The 13,973-nt window shown below is 58.9% G+C and overlaps 4 protein-coding genes across 4 annotated transcripts; 3 read left to right on the forward strand and 1 right to left on the reverse strand.

Annotated features, from left to right (window-relative positions):
* Positions 1-1,685: 1,685 nt before the first annotated feature.
* Positions 1,686-4,307, forward strand: GGS23DRAFT_157680 (cytochrome P450). Its single transcript, XM_051511406.1, has 4 exons — positions 1,686-1,711; positions 1,771-2,152; positions 2,272-2,368; positions 2,437-4,307. The coding sequence occupies exons 2-4, from the start codon at positions 2,029-2,031 to the stop codon at positions 4,163-4,165; spliced, it is 1,950 nt and encodes a 649-aa protein (XP_051369906.1). The 5' UTR covers positions 1,686-1,711; positions 1,771-2,028; the 3' UTR covers positions 4,166-4,307.
* A 1,948-nt stretch (positions 4,308-6,255) lies between these two features.
* On the forward strand, positions 6,256-7,741 carry GGS23DRAFT_157730 (uncharacterized protein). Its single transcript, XM_051511408.1, has 2 exons — positions 6,256-6,659; positions 6,835-7,741. Exons 1-2 carry the CDS (start codon positions 6,400-6,402, stop codon positions 7,589-7,591), a joined length of 1,017 nt encoding a protein of 338 aa, XP_051369907.1. The 5' UTR covers positions 6,256-6,399; the 3' UTR covers positions 7,592-7,741.
* Positions 7,742-8,385: 644 nt separating this feature from the next.
* Positions 8,386-8,996, forward strand: GGS23DRAFT_157726 (uncharacterized protein). The gene has a single exon (XM_051511407.1). The coding sequence runs from the start codon at positions 8,448-8,450 to the stop codon at positions 8,769-8,771; it is 324 nt and encodes a 107-aa protein (XP_051369908.1). The 5' UTR covers positions 8,386-8,447; the 3' UTR covers positions 8,772-8,996.
* A 748-nt stretch (positions 8,997-9,744) lies between these two features.
* On the reverse strand, positions 9,745-12,142 carry GGS23DRAFT_598726 (uncharacterized protein; the record flags this gene model as incomplete). The annotated part of the gene is made up of 2 exons (XM_051518826.1): positions 9,745-11,638; positions 11,700-12,142. 2 exons carry the CDS (start codon positions 12,140-12,142, stop codon positions 9,745-9,747), a joined length of 2,337 nt encoding a protein of 778 aa, XP_051369909.1.
* Between the last annotated feature and the right edge of the window lie 1,831 nt (positions 12,143-13,973).

Consider the following 13,973-nt stretch of genomic DNA (forward strand, 5'->3'; position numbering starts at 1 on the left):
TACCTATAATAACGGGAGCCTAAATGCCTACCACTTGCATGTTGAGGCCAAATTCAGGCGGCTCTGGATTGCGCCCGTTGCAAATCATCATGGTCTCTGCGAGTGCGTGTAGAGGAGTGTCATAACGCCGAAATGGTCGAGAAGAGAGGATCGTGAGACGATGCAACATGGGCGAATGTACCTATATAGGTACCTTAGTACCTAGGTAGATAGATAAGAACCTTATTGGCAACACCTTGCCCGTTTGCATTAGGTACACGTATCGTCTGATAGGCTCGATGCTGTCCGGGTAGCGTCTCCGCGCTTACGTCGTTAGTTTGATCGGCAGCCTGGCCGGTTATTGTGGTGGCAGCTCGGCCGCTTCGGCGGCAGCGAAACAGTTTCCCAAAACGAACGCCCGCGCGCCGCCCTCGCTCCCTCTCGCCTCCTCACCGAAGATCGCGGGAGGAGGAGAGGCCTCGACTGGCTGGCCCGAGAAATCCTTCACGTACCCATGCGTTGACGGCCTGCCTGCCCGTGCTCTCCCGACGCCTCTGCACGTAAGCGTCGGTCGTGACACGATAACCGCGTCGCCGGATTTCCGTTCTGGGATTCTACGTCCGCACATGCTGATAGCGTGCCTACGACGTAAGCGCGGAGAGGCGAGATATGCCCACATACGAACATACGTGCATGGAGGAGCCGGCGCACTTGAAACATCTAGCCGTGGGGGGGGAGTGAGACAGGGGAGCGGAAGAGAGGAGGTACAAGGGCGAGAGCATCCCTACGCATATAGATAAGGCGGCGCGGCGGAAAAGGGAGGCTCTACAGGATCGCTTAGGAACGTATCGATTCCCGTTCCGTTGGGATGGCGGTAGATTGCCATTGCAGGCCTACCTATCACCTGTGGGCTGTAGGATATCTCCGATAATATGTTCAGGTGCGCAGATGCGCGTGTGGTGCCGAGCGCCGAGGCGTGTGCGCGAACCAGCCTTGCCTGATGTTACGGCATTTCTGCATAGGTAGGCAGTTATATGCCTACTCACACATGGGTACATCCGCCGAACGTGGCGGGGTCCCTGAACTCGAAGTAGTGGTCAGACGACGGAGGCGCCCTAGGATGGAGCTCTTAGCTTGTAGCTTCTTCCGGTACCTACCTACGTAATATCTATACCTCGGGTAGTAGGTTCGCCGGATTATCACTCCTCTGATTGGCCTGGCCGTCTCGGAATGGCGGAGGCAAGGAGAATAAAGGAGGAAAGAAAGGAGGAAAGAAAGAGGAGAGGCGAGGGGGGACGGGGCAGGTTAGGGACCCTACCTAATGTATGTACGTAGGTACTACATACCTGGTTGCAAAGATACCTCCTTCTCCAGGTACCCACCGCGCTGCCAAGCCCCCGCTAGCACGGCCGGGAATCCGCAAATAGCGCACGGGACGTCCTGGACCCGAAACGTCTAGTGCAGTCAATTGGAACCCCCAAGAACTCCCCCCGGGTCTCCTCCTCGACTGATCAGTTGCGAGCGAGGCTGCTAACCGAGCTGTTAGTGTATCTACCACATCGGCAACCGACACATAATCTGGCATATGGCCTGTCGCCCTTCATCTGCTCCTCTCTGGCCCTCCTCGCGCCACTCAGCGCTTGGCTATAACTCCCACTCCTTCCCCTCCCCCCCCCCCGTGCCGTGTTGGCAACATTCGCTTGATTGTGTATACTCGCCTACCCGTGTGTTGGTATGCCTGTGCTCTGCTTCGTGAGACCAACCTACCTCGCTTCCTAACGTGGAGAGAAGAACTGCTCCTCTCTAGCCTACCAGCATTCGCACTTTCGAGCCCCCGATTCGGACTTCCCACCACTACCGAGGATGCCGACCTAACGACGACGTATAAAACGAACCTATCTTTCCTCTAAACACCACGTCAGCAAAGGGGACACCTGCGGATACACACATACACCCCGTACGACGGCCCTCTACACTGCGTTACCCCGGCGGGACCCTGCGTTGTGAGAGCAGAGACGTGACGGTGCGGCTGCGTTGGGTGTTACTGCCATGATCGGCGCCGTGCCGTTGCTGCTGATCGCAGCCGTTTTTTATTGTCTATTCAACATCGTCTCTGGGCTTTCGACCAACATCGCCGCCGCGAAGCGCTCCGGCCTACCCTACTTTGTCGTCCGTAAGTTGACCGGGCCGTCCCGTTCCTTGGCATTCGCCTCTTCCCGATGCGCGCCCCTCCGCTCCACGGATGAGAACTAACCTGATCCGTTTTCTTTTTGCTTTTTTGCTCGCCTGCAGCACTTAGCCCATGGAATCGCGTCGGACAGATATTTCACAAATTCTGGGTTCCCGTATACAGACTGCTCCCACGCCGGTGTTGGGAAGACATTGTGGTGTAAGGGACTCCTGGTCGCCCGCTCTCTCTCCCTGTCACTGTAGCTAACACATCCGCCTTGTTATCAGCGTCTTTGACCCTAACTGGCATTACGTCCTGAATCATAAGGCGTTCGCTAAGCTCGGGAACACCTTTCTGCTCGTCTCGCCAGGAACAATCGTCTGCTTCACCGAGAATGCCAACGTCCTCCACCAGATCACGTCGAAGCGGGAGGCCTTCCCGAAGCCGACGGAGGCCTACGCCATCCTCGGCCAGTATGGCCAGAACGTGGTCACCCTAGAGGGTTCCGCGTGGCGCATGCACCGCAAGATCACGTCGGCCTCCTTCAACGAGAAGAATGCGTCGCTCGTGTTCCGGGAGTCTGTCAGCCAGACCAAGGGGCTCATTAACCTGTGGCTCGGCCCCGACGGCCTCGGCAACAAGACCTTCAAGACGATCGAGCAGGACACGGCGTCCCTGATGCTCAATATCATCGCCAACATCGGCTTCGGCCTCAAGATCCTCTGGCCCGGCGAGGAGTTCCCCGCCGACGCCGACCCGCGGCTGGCCAAGTACGCGACCCAGGAGCCGCCGCCGGGCTACACGATGAGCTTCGGCAACGCGCTCGCGCGCACCTTGGATTACCTCATCCTCCTCCTCATCGTGCCCAAATGGATCCTCCGTGTCGTTCCCATCAAGCACGCAAAGGTCGCCGTCGAAGCCGAGAGCAACTTCGTCGGCTACCTCAACCAGTTCTTGCAAGAGAAGATCGATGACGTGCGCAAGGGGAACAACAGCGGAGAGCAGGGCCTCGACATCATGGGCTCGCTCGTCCGCACGAGCTACGGAGACGGCGCGGCAGAGGGATCCGCGCCGGGGACGACCACCTCGGGCGGCAAGAAAGGTGCGCAGGTCGCGCGGCTGACCGACTCGGAGATTATCGGCAACGCCTTCGTCAACATCGTCGCGGGCCACGAATCGACGGCAAACGTGCTGCACTTCGCACTCGTCGAGCTCGCGACGAACCCGGCCTCGCAGCGGCGGCTACAGCGCGATGTTGACACACAGCTCGGGGGCACGGATCCTAGCACGTGGGACTACGATGCCGAGATGAACCGGCTCCTCGGATCGATGGTCGGCGCCGCTATCAACGAGACGTTGCGCCTCGTGCCTCCCGTGGTCGACATCCCGAAGATGGTCTCGCCGACACAGGACCAGCCCATCACGATCGCCGGCGTGCGCCACATGCTCCCGCGCGGGTCGACGGTCGGCCTCGCCGTCATCGCCGCGCAGCGGAACCCGCAGTACTGGCCGACGAAGCCGAGCAAGGTCAGCGACGCCGAGACGGACATCGACGACTTCGTGCCGGAACGGTGGCTCCAGATCGACTCGACGGCGGCCACGACGACGACGGCGGTCGAGGGTGCGGACACGGAGGACTTTGGCGGGTACGCGGGCTCGGACACGAGCGCGCAGCTGTACCGGCCACCGCGCGGGGCCTTCATCCCGTTCTCGGACGGGGCGCGGGCGTGCCTGGGGCGGCGGATAGCGATCGTGGAGCTGGCGTCGGCGCTGGCGGTGATCTTCCAGCGGTACAGCGTCGAGCTCGCGGTGGACGAGTGGGCGAGCGACGACCAGGTGGGCGCGATGAGCCGGGGCGAGAAGGCGGAGGTGTACGGGCGGGCGCAGCAGCAGGCGCGCGAGGTGGTGCAGAGCGCCACGAGCCTCATCACGCTCAAGCTGCACGGGAACATGCACGTGCCGGTACGGCTGGTGCGGCGGGGCGACGAGAGGTTCGTGGATTGGGTCGACGCGTGACGTGCATGCAGGGTGGGAATATCCGGGAATGGGGAATACGAAAATAAAATGTACTCTATAGCAAGGCCACATGTAGGCTCGAGGCTGAGCTCGTGCGAGGCCTAGTTGCCTGTATACCGAGTGGAATAATACACGTTCGTAAATGCCTTCAAGAGACCCCAGGGCATCTAGGGGTGGTGGCTATTGGCCGGGAAAGGAGAAGGCTGCCAAGGCTGCCTTCCCGGTGCTACCATTCGTAGGCGATTACAGTATCGACTCCCGCTCTTCCTCGTCGGATTGACCCTTAGGCCCTCCTAGAGCCGTCGTAGGGTAGGTGCTGTGTCGATCTCAGCATAGGAGGCGGAGGTAAACTAGGTACGTGGTCAATTAGCGAGTTAAAAAAAAAAGCGGTGGCTACGAAAAGTCCAGGTTTGTGATCTCGGCGGCGCGTGGGAGGCATCGCACCGGGTCGTAATTCGTAGTGCGGACGAGGAGGAACGCGGCCGCGTGTTGACGATGCCGAAACGCCTAAGCTATCCAGCCTCGTCTCCGGTAACACTAGGCTGTTTCCACCTAGCAGACGTGCCGCCGGTGGAGGAGGCGGCTGGTCGAAACGGCGCAGGGGAAATGCCCAAGCAGGCATCTCGTATCGTTGCTGATAATGAGTGAGATAGCAGCAACATGGCGGTAGGCAGGTAGCTACCTCCTAGGTGCATGGCTACCTACCTAGGTCAATACGGCCAGCAGGGGGGCAGAGGCAAAGGCAAGGTCAACGCTGCCAGCCGCTTTGGATGGGGTGATTTCTATGGGCCGAATGGCCTCAAGGGAAGAGAAACAAAACGCAACCCATTTGGCGCTGCGAGCAACTAGACGACGTTCACAAATCGTGTTCTCGTTGTCGATTTGCCGAATCTTGGGCAGGCTATGGGACTGGCTCCACCTGCCAGCACCATCGCTCTGCTACGTAGTACCTACGTTCATGTACCTAGGTACCCAGATAGGGAGCCAATGTTGGGTACCTGTACCTATGGACCAGGGCCGGGCAGATGTACCTGCGTACCTAGGTATATATGTAGGTACATCCAACGTGGGACATAACTGTCGTCGCTTGCCTTCCATCGTATGGGGGTGTGTGTGGGAAAGGCAGGTAAGGTGCCTACTGTGTTATGTACCTAACAGGATAAGACTCCACTGAGTGACATTATCACGGCACACCAGGTACAAGGAGCAGGAGTATCCAGATACCTGACGTAGGGAACCCTATGGGTATAGGCTAGGGATACCTGTAGGTACCCAACCCCAGGTAGGTAAGGTAGGGATACGTGGATGGCGCCTTGTTCCCAGCTGGCAGTTCGCAGCGTTGGCGTTGGAGAGGGCCGCAGGAGAGAGGGCCGCCGTTGAGATGGGGGCTTCCCGCAATCTGCACGTCAAGACTGGGCAGAGCAGGACGATGAAGAAAAACATAAACAACCACCAACCCTCACCTAGCACACCACACCGCCGCGCGCCGGCCTTTCCCCTCCTCCCCTGGTTCCCCATCAACCAACCCGGCCACTAGAACAACAACGCACACCCACGTCTTCGACAATCCCCAAACACATATGTACAACTCCCAGCCTCTTCCCTCCCACCACACCACCTAACACCAACCGCCAAACCCGCCTCTTTCTTGACGTTGTCGTCAATCGCCGTCGCCAGCCACAACATAGACATCCCCAGTCCATCTCGGGCCGTCTACTACCCGTCTCGTAGACAGCATTGCATCCCCCGCCGCATACTCCGCGCGACATCGTCCGTCTACCGACCCATCGCCGCACCCACCCACACCATGTCCGGCGCCAACAGCTGGCTGCAGAGGCAGCGAAAGACCGATCTGGCTGAGCTTGCTCAGCACACAGGCCTCAAGAAGTACGTACGAAATGCCATTTAATTCGAGCTGTGGTGGGGGAGTTTTTTTTTTTTTCATATGCCTCGGGTGACAATTCTGTTTCTGTCACGTCGTCGCGTGATCCTGTCCTCTCCTTCTGCGCCTTGGTAAGCGCGACGTAAGGGGAGCAGCAGCACAGGATAGGATGGGACGCGGCACGCGGCACGCGATGACGGGTGCGCATATGATGTTGTAGGATGGAGGAAGTCCAAAGTGACATCCATCTTCGTCGAGACCGCCAGCCGCCTGCGGGGCCCCGGAATCGCGGGACGGCTAGCCTGGCGACGTCACCCTGCTTTGTTATCCCCAACACAATGCGCGAGGGTACATGGCTAACTGCGATTTCCTCCTTGTTCGCGCGCGCAGCTACGAATCCTTCAAGAAGACCGAGCTCGAGCTAGCCCTCGACGAGTACCTGGCCGAGAACGCGTCGACCTTCTCGGCCGACCCCAAGCTCGCCAACTACTACTCGACGCGCGCGAGGACCACCGGCTCGCCCCTCAAGAAGGACGTCGACGCCCCGCCCGAGAAGCTCAAGGTCTCGCGCCGGCGGACCATCAAGGCCCCCGAGGACCTAGCCCCGCCCGAGTAAGTCGAGCCGTCGCGTCGCGTCGCATCGCGCGCTGAGAGCTTTGCGACCGAGGCAAAAGGCCCGGGCCCCTCCCCCGCCCCCGCGCCTTTGTCTGTCCGCGCCCCCCCTCCCCTCGGGGGGCCCTCCTCCCCCCGCGCGCCTGGCTAACACCCGCGGTGGTCTCTCTCGCAGGTCCGAGGACGAGCCCGCGAGCGCTTCGTCGGCCGTCGCGCGCACGCCCGGCCGCGCCCTCTCGCTCGCCAGCCGCATCCCGCTGCCGGCGACGCCCGCCGACGTCGCCGAGGCCGTCGACCGGTCGACGGTCGCGGTGCGCGCCCACGTCGCGTCGCTGTACCGCGAGTCGGGCATCTCGGAGGCGACGCGCGCGACGCGCGCCACCCTCTCCACCGTCGGCTCCGTCGTCGCCGCCGTCTCCCTCTTCGAGCTCTACTTCCTGCGCCCCGAGGTCCTCCCCGACCGCTACGCCTTCACCGTCCCCGCCGTCGCCTTCCTCGGCACGCCCGACTACCCCGTTTTCGTCCCGGACCTGTTCCTGCTGCTGAGCGCCTCCTTCTGGTCGCCCGCGCTGCTGTGGGCCTTCACCAGCGCCGTGCTGCCCGCCGCCGCCGGCTACTTCGTCAACCTCGGCAGCGGCGCGCGCGAGGGCGGCCGCGCGCCGCCATCCCGCACCACGCGCGCCGCTACCAGCGCCGCCTCCGCCGCCGCCGCCGCCGCCGCCGACGCGGCCGTCGACCCGCTCGCCTTCAGCATCGCCAAGGCGCTCATCTCGTACGTCGTCTACGGCCAGGGCGCGACGTTCGGCGGCTGGATCAGCGCCGCGGCCATCGCGCGCGTCGACTCGGCCGTCTACGGCGGCTACCGCGGCGTCCTCGTCGGCGCCGCCGTCACCGGCGTCCTGAGCATCTACGACGCCGTGCTCAAGAAGTAGCAGAAAAATTGTATAAAGCGGGCGAGGCCGGGGCCGGTCGGGATCGAGCGAGCGAGACAGAGCGAGAGAGCATAACCAAGAAAACAAAAAAAAAAAAAAGCAACGGGAATCCCGACGGACGGACACGTGTAGATAAAACCCCCGCCGCGCACGGCTCCGGCCTGCGGGCCCTGCCCCTTTCTCCACCTTCCACACTCCCATCCTTGTTCTCTCTTCTAGTTGCTCTCCTCGAGAGGCGACGGAGGTGAGGAAGAAGGAAGAGGCAAAAAAAATTGGATCGATATTTTCCACGTTTTCCTTCACTCTCGTTCTCGCGGCCGGGCCGGCGGGGTTGGGGAGGGGGGAAGGGGGGGGGGCGACGCTCTGGCAGACGGCGTTCGGGCGGCGTTGGGGGCGGCCGGGGGCCGGTTCGCGGTCGGTGACGGTGACGGTGACGGTGGCGTTTTTTTTTTTTCTTTTCTTTTCTTTTCCTTCCCCCTTCTCTTTTCTTCTCGGTTTGGTGCAGTCTTCTTCTTCGCCTTGGTTGATACCTCCCGTCCCTCTCCCGTCCCTCCACCTTTTTTTCCTTTTCTCTTCAAATACGGGGGGGAGCGCAATTCCCCTTCTCTCTCTCTTAGCGCCCCCGGCTCCCGGACGCAGAGGTCGGGTCGTGGCATTTTCTGCGCGGCCCGGGGGCGGGGAGTTTTGTTATTGCTTTTCTTTTCTTTTTCTTTCTTTTCTCCTTTTTGTACCACCCCGCCGCCCCTGTCACAGCAGAATCCGGCGCCCTAGTTCCTTGTTTTTGTTTATTTTTCTTTCCCCCCCCCCCCCCCTGGATTGTTTATTGCACGCGACGACGTGGCTCGCCGAATGCTGGATGTTGATAGTGTTTTTTTTGGGGGGGGGGGCTTTTTTTTGGCACGACTTTGCTGCCCTCTTGGCCGCTGTCGCGAAGCAATGTGCGGAGTGCACGTGGGCGCGTCTGGATAGGTGCGCCAGTCGGGGACGAAGGAGAGGTGCGGGAGCGGAGTGGGCAGGTGGACGGAGAGGCGCGAGGGGTCTGTTTTTTTTTTTTTTTTTGGCTGTCCGTCCGGAGCAGCGGGTGCTCGGATATCAGCCGGCGCGGCTCTGTGTCGCGCTGTCTCTAGGCCCGTACGCTGCTCCGCCTCCGGGGGGAAAGGGAGGGAAGGAGAGAGATTAGATATTTAGAGGAGGGGCACGACGTCGCTAATAGGGTCCGCGCGGGCGAGTCTGTCGAGCCGCAGCGGACGGGCAAAGACGCGCGCGAGGCGCGAAGTGGGCGACGAGCCGGGCTGGTGTAGACAGCCCCGTGCGTGTGGCGCCGGGCCATGTACACAGCCGTAGCATACGGCGTGCCGTGAGGACTATATTTACAAGCTGCTTTCCCGACTACCGCGTTCCATCCCAGAGCCTTGGCTGCCGTCACCTGATCGTGAGTTTGCCGCACCGTGTCCCCTTTGTCCTGCCCATCGCGAAGTTGTCCTCGTCGCTATGTCTCCCAGTGTCCAGAATCCAGGAAGCTATGTAGTAGGTGCGCACATAGAGCCGTGCTCCCCCTCGGCTGGCTTCTCCTCTTCTCGCCCTCGAGCGGTCGTCCGTCAGCCAGTTAGGCCGGACCCTGCCCCGCCAGCAGCAGCAGAGCGTCCTCCTGTTCGCCTCACCACTACGCTTGTTCTTCCTACATCCAATCTGCAGTCTCGAGTTTAAGTAGCTCCGGAGTACCCCTAAGAGTAATAGGTTGCAATACAAATGGTCTTTGCTTAGCATTATCTATCATGGATGTACTGAGAATCACACGCTCAACTTCTCAGCGCATTACATGATGCCCGACATTGAATTTTGTCTACCTAATGTAATAGCGCTAGAAGCGCGGAGCCACAAAAGATATCTATGTGTGTGTGCGTATAAAGCAGTCAAAATAGGAGAATACCGAACTCCTCGCATGCGAACGCCCCGAATACGCCTCGACGTATGCACGGTACTCTGTACCAGACGTCACGGGTTTCCCTAGACCCTCTCTCCTGCCATCTCGTGATTCCCCCCGCCCCTTTCTATATATTCGTCTGGGCGCCACGGCTATGGCTACGCTTGTACTTGTAGGGCCTTCGGCCACTTTCATCTTATCCTCCGCACATATTACGATTACAATTACTTTATTCCTGCTCCGCAGGGTTCTCCCACTTGATAGGGTGTACCAGCATGCTACGTAAGCATAATCTCCCAGAGCTATTGGGATCTTCCTCCTCTTCTTTCCCGCCTCGTCGGGTGCCTTCGCCGGCACGGCCGCCATTCTCGCCTCTGCCATCCATTTGGGCGTAGCCGAGCCAGCGACGCCATAGAAGGCCCGCGAATTCGCTGTTATAATACCAGCTTGTTCCCTTGTGGTTATGTTCATTTGTGAGATCGAAAGGGGAGCCGTGACCGCCCGAGGTATGGCCCCGGCCGCCGTTGAAGGCTTTATCAATCTCCTCCTTGGGCCACCTACGGTCCAGATAGACGGGATGCGGAGCGTAGACAGCCTTCAAACCATGGTGCAAAGCCATAGAGGCCGGGAACATCTCGCTAAACATGCTGTGATGAAGACGCCACGTCTCCTCGTGCATCACACCCAGCAGACGGCGGGATAATCGAGAAGCAGTCACAATAGCGCACCGGCGTGGCGGCTTTTCGAGCTGTGTATTGTAGCCCGTCACGTCTCCGGCAAAGACCCACCCGGACTCGTCAGCGTCAAACAGCGGATTCAGCGTGATCAGATCCGCCTCTTCGCCGACACCACACTGTTTCACATCGGCGCCACTCGCGCAACTTCGCGGTAAAAAGACTGCGTCCTGCTCAAGGCTGGCCTTCCCGGGGAAGTATACCGGGCCTAAAATTGGCCGCAATCCGGACGCCAAGGTCTCCCGGTGGGCGAGCTCGCTAAAGCTCTCCCAGCTTCCGTGTAGTTCGGGGATATAGTATTTGCTCGAGCGCTCCCATATGCCGTGTCGGCTTTGCTTGGCGCCCCACTTTCCTAGACGATCGAATAGCTCGTAATACGATCCGGTCCAGCGCATATCCATCTCCCAGTTCCAGAAGTGAGCATATTCGGGATGCGTCATCGCAAAATGCTGAAGGGGCATATGGGCGGATCGATAGACGCCGTGGATATCCCCGTTGGATGGGTTCTCGAAAGTGTCCCCAAAGTTGCCTGGATAGTACAATCTCATTTGGGCCTCGGACCATAGGGTGCACAGCCCGTGGAACTCGCGTGGAACGTTGTCGTCGAGAATTCTCTGCACCGTCCCCGGGTCTGCCCAGATGGGTGCGTTGTTGTCGCGGACGTGTAGGAGAAAATGGACGTCATACTCGCCGCCCGACTTTAGGTTGACCTCGTTTATCAGGGCGCGGAAATTCAGGAGTGAGTGGCTCGTCCACTGGAATCCGACGTAGGTGCGTATTACAACGGCGATCCGGTCCATCCGTTTGCGGCCCGACCGTGCCAACTCAAAGTCTCGAGTTGCATTGCCAGTAAAGAAACGACCTTCGTTGGCTTTGGTACACATCTGCTGCGCATCTACCCAGTTGACGCCGTCGTAATTAATCCTTCCACCTTTCTCCCAGACCGTGTCGCTGCCTTCACGTTCCGTGTCGAGAGCTTGGCCAATTCCACCAAGCTCAAAGTCGTATCCGAGACCGTATGGACCATACCGCCCAAAGCGATCAAAGCAAACATCTTCTCGCAGGCCGAGAAGGTCATAGGCTCCGAGAGCCGCCTTTGGCTGGCCCTGAGGGATGCCTCTGTACGCGTAAAGATCAGGAGCGGGGATTTTCCTCTCTGGGTCGATGTAGCATCGTTTTACGGGCACATACGTCCTCTGGTACTCGTCGGAATCGTAGTCCGGATGAGGACGATAGATGCTAGGCTTGGCAATCTTCGCATGGTGAGTAGGTGGTGTGCTAGGTGGTGTGCTAGGTGGTGTGTGATCTGGCTGCCGAGTCTCGGGATATTCAGGCATATACTGTGAAAACGGCACGACTTCTCTCAAGCCGTTGTAGTATCCATCGAGGCTACAGTCATCATTAGCAACTTTGAAGTCGGATCACACGTGTAAGTTTTCATTCAACTTACTGCCTATACCTCAGCCAGTGCGGTCCGTTTATATTTCCCTCTTCCTCTCCTTGCGTTGGCTTGTCTATCTCACCACCCGGCTGCTCCGTCTCTACGCCCTCCGGGGCATGGGGGGGATCTTGGTGTTCGTTTTCTTGTCTCTGTAAACCTACATTTTCAGGAGGCTCGGTGCTTTTGATCCGGACTTTACCCCCATCAATGAAGTCTAGGACATCACGAGGTGGCCCCGCCAACCGGGGATTGAAGACGGTAACCGCGAGGACGAAAACGATCAGGATCGTCCATACCACCACCCGTCTGTAGAGACAATGGCCAAGCAAGGTCTTGAGTCTGAACTTTGATTGCGGCTTAGTAGTGACGGGGAGGTATGTCTCGTTCTTTCGAGAGACGAAACTTGGAAACGAGCCCGACTTTCGGGGCACGTAGGCAGAGAGCTGGTCCATATTCCACAGGTGGCTCCGAATTGGGAATCTCAGGTGAGGAGATCGATGCTCGGCATCGAAAATTCCAACATCCCAATATTATGCCTCCGTAGATGTGGGAAGTGGCGCTATCCCTATGTGCTGACCACCCACTGGCTGCCGGATGGCGGAGAGGAACTGACGAGGGAGAATACCGCTTGTCGGCCCCAGAGATAGCGATCGGACGAAGCTAACTACGGTGCTGTTCGTCTCACCATTGGAATATTAAACAGTTCGGATATGCTGAGAGTAGAGGAGTGGAGGGCGGCAAAGAGACGAGCGGGCGATTCTAGGCGTGTTATTAAAGAAGACGAGTTTTGAACAAATGCCGAGGCGAGGAAGAGTGGTCTCCTCAAACATAAATTGTGAACCGAATTGTGATGGTTGAAGACAGTGGGGATGAAACCAGCCCACGACGACGCTGCCAATGGTGCTGTCGATGCAGCCGGCTGCCTTTCGTTTGATGAAACAGTATGGTTCGTACAACGGATCGTGGGCTAGAGGAGCTTCCTAGCGCGGAAGCAATGGCACAGGAGAGGCCGCAAGTGAAGATGGACAGACGAGAAGGGAAGAAGCGAAGAGAAGAGGGAGGGAGAGAAAAAACGAGAGCAGTAGTTGGTGCTTGTGCGATGAGCAGAAACCAGGAAGAGCCGGGGATGGTTTGCTTTGACTCGGATGCGAGTTCCAATCGCAGCTGGGTCAACTGGGGAAGGATGGCACAACAAGGGACGGCAATAGCAAGTTGAGAGTTGAGATCAGAGATCAGAGAGCGGTACCTGCCGGGTTGTACCTGGTTCCGTTTCTGCCTCTGCGGCCAGCGCTGCTTCTCTCGCCCCTGTTGCCGTCCCTCCACGTTCTCTTAGGTCGCACCTAGTATGGGACAGCTCGCGAAGAAAAAAAGGGGGGGGTGGAGGGTTGGGGTTAAGATTAGAACAAAGGGGGCGTGGGTGTGGGCGGTCGATCGTCTTGGGAGAATACGCATTACACAGATACCTATGTGTGTGTGCGTGGGTGTCTGGCGGGCATGTGGTAGGTATACTCACCACCACCGAAGCCAGTTCTGCTCCGACGGGCTGCTTCTCTTTATGGTGCCGAGACGGTGATGCCACCCTAACCCTCGATCCCGGCCGGGACTGCTTCGACGCGACTTTGGCATGCTGGACGAAATCCAGCGGTCGCAACGCTCTCGGCATCGCCCAGCATCTGGCTGCGCGTCCAAGGCTACATGCCTCAGTCTATTCCCAAAGGGTGGTGTGCGGCGTCGTACCTGGGTATGACGAGTCGACCATCTGTGCGTGTGCCATGCGAGCCCGCCACCAGGCAGGTACCCTAGGTACGGCACATAACGGGGTCCAGCTAGACCCGTCCGTCTAATAGAGGTAGGTTTTTAGTAGCCGGAGCAGGCCTTGGCTGGCGGAGACGATTGGAATGGAACGCTAGGTACCTTAGGTACCTGTATTTCAAGATCACGTTAGGTTAGGTTAGGTACCTGCACCTCTTCAACTCACGTTTCAGCGCCTGTATTGGTACATGAGTGCCAAAGTACCGGACGCAGGTACCTGCCCTATCTCGTCTCCGAGGTGGGAGGTAGTCACGTTAGGTTGGCTTTAATCCTGCAGATACCGGCTGACGTCTATTATAGGTACAGTATAGAAAACTCGAGGAAACTGGCCCGGTACCTGTCTATGCGTTCAGTGATGAGGCTTCCAGGTAGGGCACCTGTCGCCAAGCGCCAAGAGCAGGCATGTACGGGGAATAGGGGGGGAAGGGAGGGAATCCCACCGCCAGGGCTCCTATATGCAGGCTCGACGGG

This window comes from Durotheca rogersii, assembly GCF_024521655.1.
Source record: "Durotheca rogersii strain YMJ 92031201 chromosome Unknown GGS23scaffold_19, whole genome shotgun sequence".
NCBI classification, from domain to species: domain Eukaryota; kingdom Fungi; phylum Ascomycota; class Sordariomycetes; order Xylariales; family Xylariaceae; genus Durotheca; species Durotheca rogersii.

Bases quoted from the DNA above. Each gene is read 5' to 3' on its own strand.
- GGS23DRAFT_157726 (XM_051511407.1), top strand. From the start codon at position 8,448: ATGTTGATAGTGTTTTTTTTGGGGGGGGGGGCTTTTTTTTGGCACGAC.
- GGS23DRAFT_157730 (XM_051511408.1), top strand. From the start codon at position 6,400: ATGGCTAACTGCGATTTCCTCCTTGTTCGCGCGCGCAGCTACGAATCC. The intron at 6,660-6,834 runs GTAAGTCGAGCC...TCTCTCTCGCAG, and splicing joins GAGGACCTAGCCCCGCCCGA to GTCCGAGGACGAGCCCGCGA.
- GGS23DRAFT_157680 (XM_051511406.1), top strand. From the start codon at position 2,029: ATGATCGGCGCCGTGCCGTTGCTGCTGATCGCAGCCGTTTTTTATTGT. The intron at 2,153-2,271 runs GTAAGTTGACCG...GCTCGCCTGCAG, and splicing joins CCTACCCTACTTTGTCGTCC to CACTTAGCCCATGGAATCGC. The intron at 2,369-2,436 runs GTAAGGGACTCC...CCTTGTTATCAG, and splicing joins TGTTGGGAAGACATTGTGGT to CGTCTTTGACCCTAACTGGC.